This window comes from Theropithecus gelada, chromosome 8 (assembly GCF_003255815.1).
Source record: "Theropithecus gelada isolate Dixy chromosome 8, Tgel_1.0, whole genome shotgun sequence".
Lineage (NCBI taxonomy): Eukaryota > Metazoa > Chordata > Mammalia > Primates > Cercopithecidae > Theropithecus > Theropithecus gelada.
The window spans coordinates 4,613,154-4,615,649 of record NC_037676.1 but is presented as its reverse complement, the minus strand read 5'-3'; the positions used below and the strand labels follow the sequence as shown (position 1 = coordinate 4,615,649).

General features: G+C 41.3%; 1 protein-coding gene across 1 annotated transcript; it reads right to left on the bottom strand.

The window, feature by feature from the left end:
• Positions 1–415: 415 nt before the first annotated feature.
• Positions 416–1,923, bottom strand: DEFA1 (defensin alpha 1). Its single transcript, XM_025394826.1, has 3 exons — positions 1,886–1,923; positions 1,235–1,421; positions 416–653 (listed from the first exon to the last, which is right to left on the bottom strand). The coding sequence occupies exons 1-3, from the start codon at positions 1,892–1,894 to the stop codon at positions 544–546; spliced, it is 306 nt and encodes a 101-aa protein (XP_025250611.1). The 5' UTR covers positions 1,895–1,923; the 3' UTR covers positions 416–543.
• Positions 1,924–2,496: the final 573 nt, after the last annotated feature.

Here is a 2,496-nt window from a genome sequence, read left to right as displayed (position 1 = left end):
TTTCAGTGGATCTCATGTAACCCTATGTCTTAAAAGGAAAATGTACAATCTGACATTGTTCAATGAAACTCCAATTCTTTAGCACAGAGGATGGTAGTTTTCCCAGAGAAGTATGATTTTGTGACTGCTTGAACTTTAAGCTGACACTGATTGTTTGTGCAGCACATGGGAGCTCTTTGAGAGTGGATCCAGAGAAAATGAGGCAGAGTGAAAAGGCAGAGCAGTGGATGGGGAAATCGTTGGTGTCATGTGGGCCTTCTTTTCAATTTGGGTCTGAATCCTAAATTCTTGTTTAAAATTCCTAGAATTTGGAATTTTATATTGTTCAAACATTTGATTTTGCTTTTTGGTACATGTACCCCAAGTATCTTGACGCAGACACATATCACACATTAAAGAGATGTAAACACAGAAATCTTGTTACAAGGCATTTATTTTGGATGAGGAAAGGAAATTGAGCAGAAGGTACAGGAGTTGATAGCAATTCCCTATACCTTTCGAAGCAAATTTTGAGCTCATTTTTCTTTTTTTTTTTCTGCAAGCTCAGCAGCAGAATGCCCAGACTCTTCCCAGGTAGAAGCAGGTTCCATAGCGACGTTCTCCTGCAAAGCACGCTGGTATTCTGCAATAGCAGGCCATGTTTTTCCTTAAGCCTGGGACTGGGAGAGCATGAGAAATTGAATACGGGGTCAGCAGTGGGTAAGAAAGAGAATCTTGGGGAAGTCACATGCTAGCTAATGGGTGATTCTGGCTGCATTGCTGCCATATAGCACGTACAACCTCAGTCAATAGGAATAAATACACAGAGCAGTGCTGGTCACACAGAATTTGAGACTCATTCTCCTTTGCTCTCATTTTTGCATTCCTGCCCCATGACACACACACCTAAACATACCCTCAGGCTTGGCTCCAGTTCTTAAAAGCTCTCCTATAAATAGAGTAAAATGTTCTCTTTATAGATAGGTCTACTTGTTTAGATCCAGAGATAACTAGTCTGTCTCTTCATATCTTAAACCTAGTGAATTTCACAGATATTTCTTGGAATCAAGTCTTCGGAGAAATAAAACTTCTCAGATTTATTTGGCTCTCTGTTCAATTTATAGATGAGAAAATCAAGGCTCAGAGATGCTAAGTGAAGCCACCTCAGTGACATAGACTGCTGAGACCCAACTCTGGAACCTGTCTCCTGTCTTTCCCTCTAGACTCAGCAGCTCTACATGCTGGTCTCTCTCACCTGAATCCCTTGGAGCCAAGCTTTCATCCCAGGCAAGGGAAACAACCACTTCTGGGTTGTCTGTTGGAATCTGCTCCTGGGCTGCAGTAGCCTCGTCAGTTCTTGCCTGGAGTGGCTCAGCCTGGGCCTGCAGGGCCACCAGGAGAATGGCAGCAAGGATGACAAGGGTCCTCATGGCTGGGGTCACCTAGAGGAGGGAGAGCAGGAGCGGATGTGTGGGAGGGAGGAGCCAGCCTGGATTTATAACTGCTGGGAGAAGGCTCAGAGACAAGAAACCTTCTCGATCTTCAGTAGGAAGAGGTGTGCATTTTGTAAGAGAGGTCCATTGGTCTCAAGGTCGCTCGAATGCTCCTGTTCTCCCAGCTTCATGCTAGTGTAAATCTGTACGTTTAATGTCTGTGCTAGGTTGGAGCTGATAATGACAAGAAAGACCCTGCTATGTTACTCCTGGGTTCACCTGCTTAAATATTAGTATTTACTTTTCGACATTCCAAAAACAATAGAAATTGCACTTTCATTCAACAGGCTCAGGGAACAAATGCTTCTTATTTTCTGAAGATGTGTCCTGCTGCTCTCTGGAGGTCTAGATTCTGCTGTCCTATATGAGTTTCCAATGGACTAGAGAGTAATTCACTTCAGGATTCAAGTGACCATCCTCATGAAGAGGTTTTTGAGGTTATGGGGTGAGTAGTCTCCTGTAGGAATCAGGGTGCAGAGGACAATGATTTTATCAGGCTAAAGGTGAAATAAGCTCAGTGACACAGAGTTGTTGAAGTAAAAAAAAAAAAAACTGTTTATTATTTCTAGCTCTATTTAGACTTGAGTGACAATTAACAATTGTATATTTATAGTGTACACTACCTCATGATTTTATATATGTTTGTATTTAAATCTTTATCTCACACCGTGTAGAAACATCGATTCAGAATGAACTGAAGACCTAAATGCAACACCCGAAACCATAAACTACTAGAAGTGCATATAAGGATAAAGCTTTTGACATTGATGTAGGTAATGATTTCTTGGCTATGACACCAAAAGCACAGGCAATAAAAGGGAAAATAGACAATTGTGACTGTATTGAACACTAAAGCATCTGCACAGCAAAGGAAACAATCAGCTGCGTGAAAAGATAATCCAGAAAATGAGAGAAAATATTTGCAAAACCTACATGGTAGAAGGGGCAAATATCCAAATACATAAGGAAGTCAAACAACTCAATAGCAAAAATCAAACAACCTGATTGAAAAACAGACCAAGGA

What these genes read in the sequence shown, in the direction of transcription:
- DEFA1 (XM_025394826.1), bottom strand. An exon ending in CTTGGCTCCAAGGGATTCAG is followed by an intron (nt 654 to 1,234) that starts GTGAGAGAGACC and finishes TCCCAGTCCCAG; the next exon opens with GCTTAAGGAAAAACATGGCC.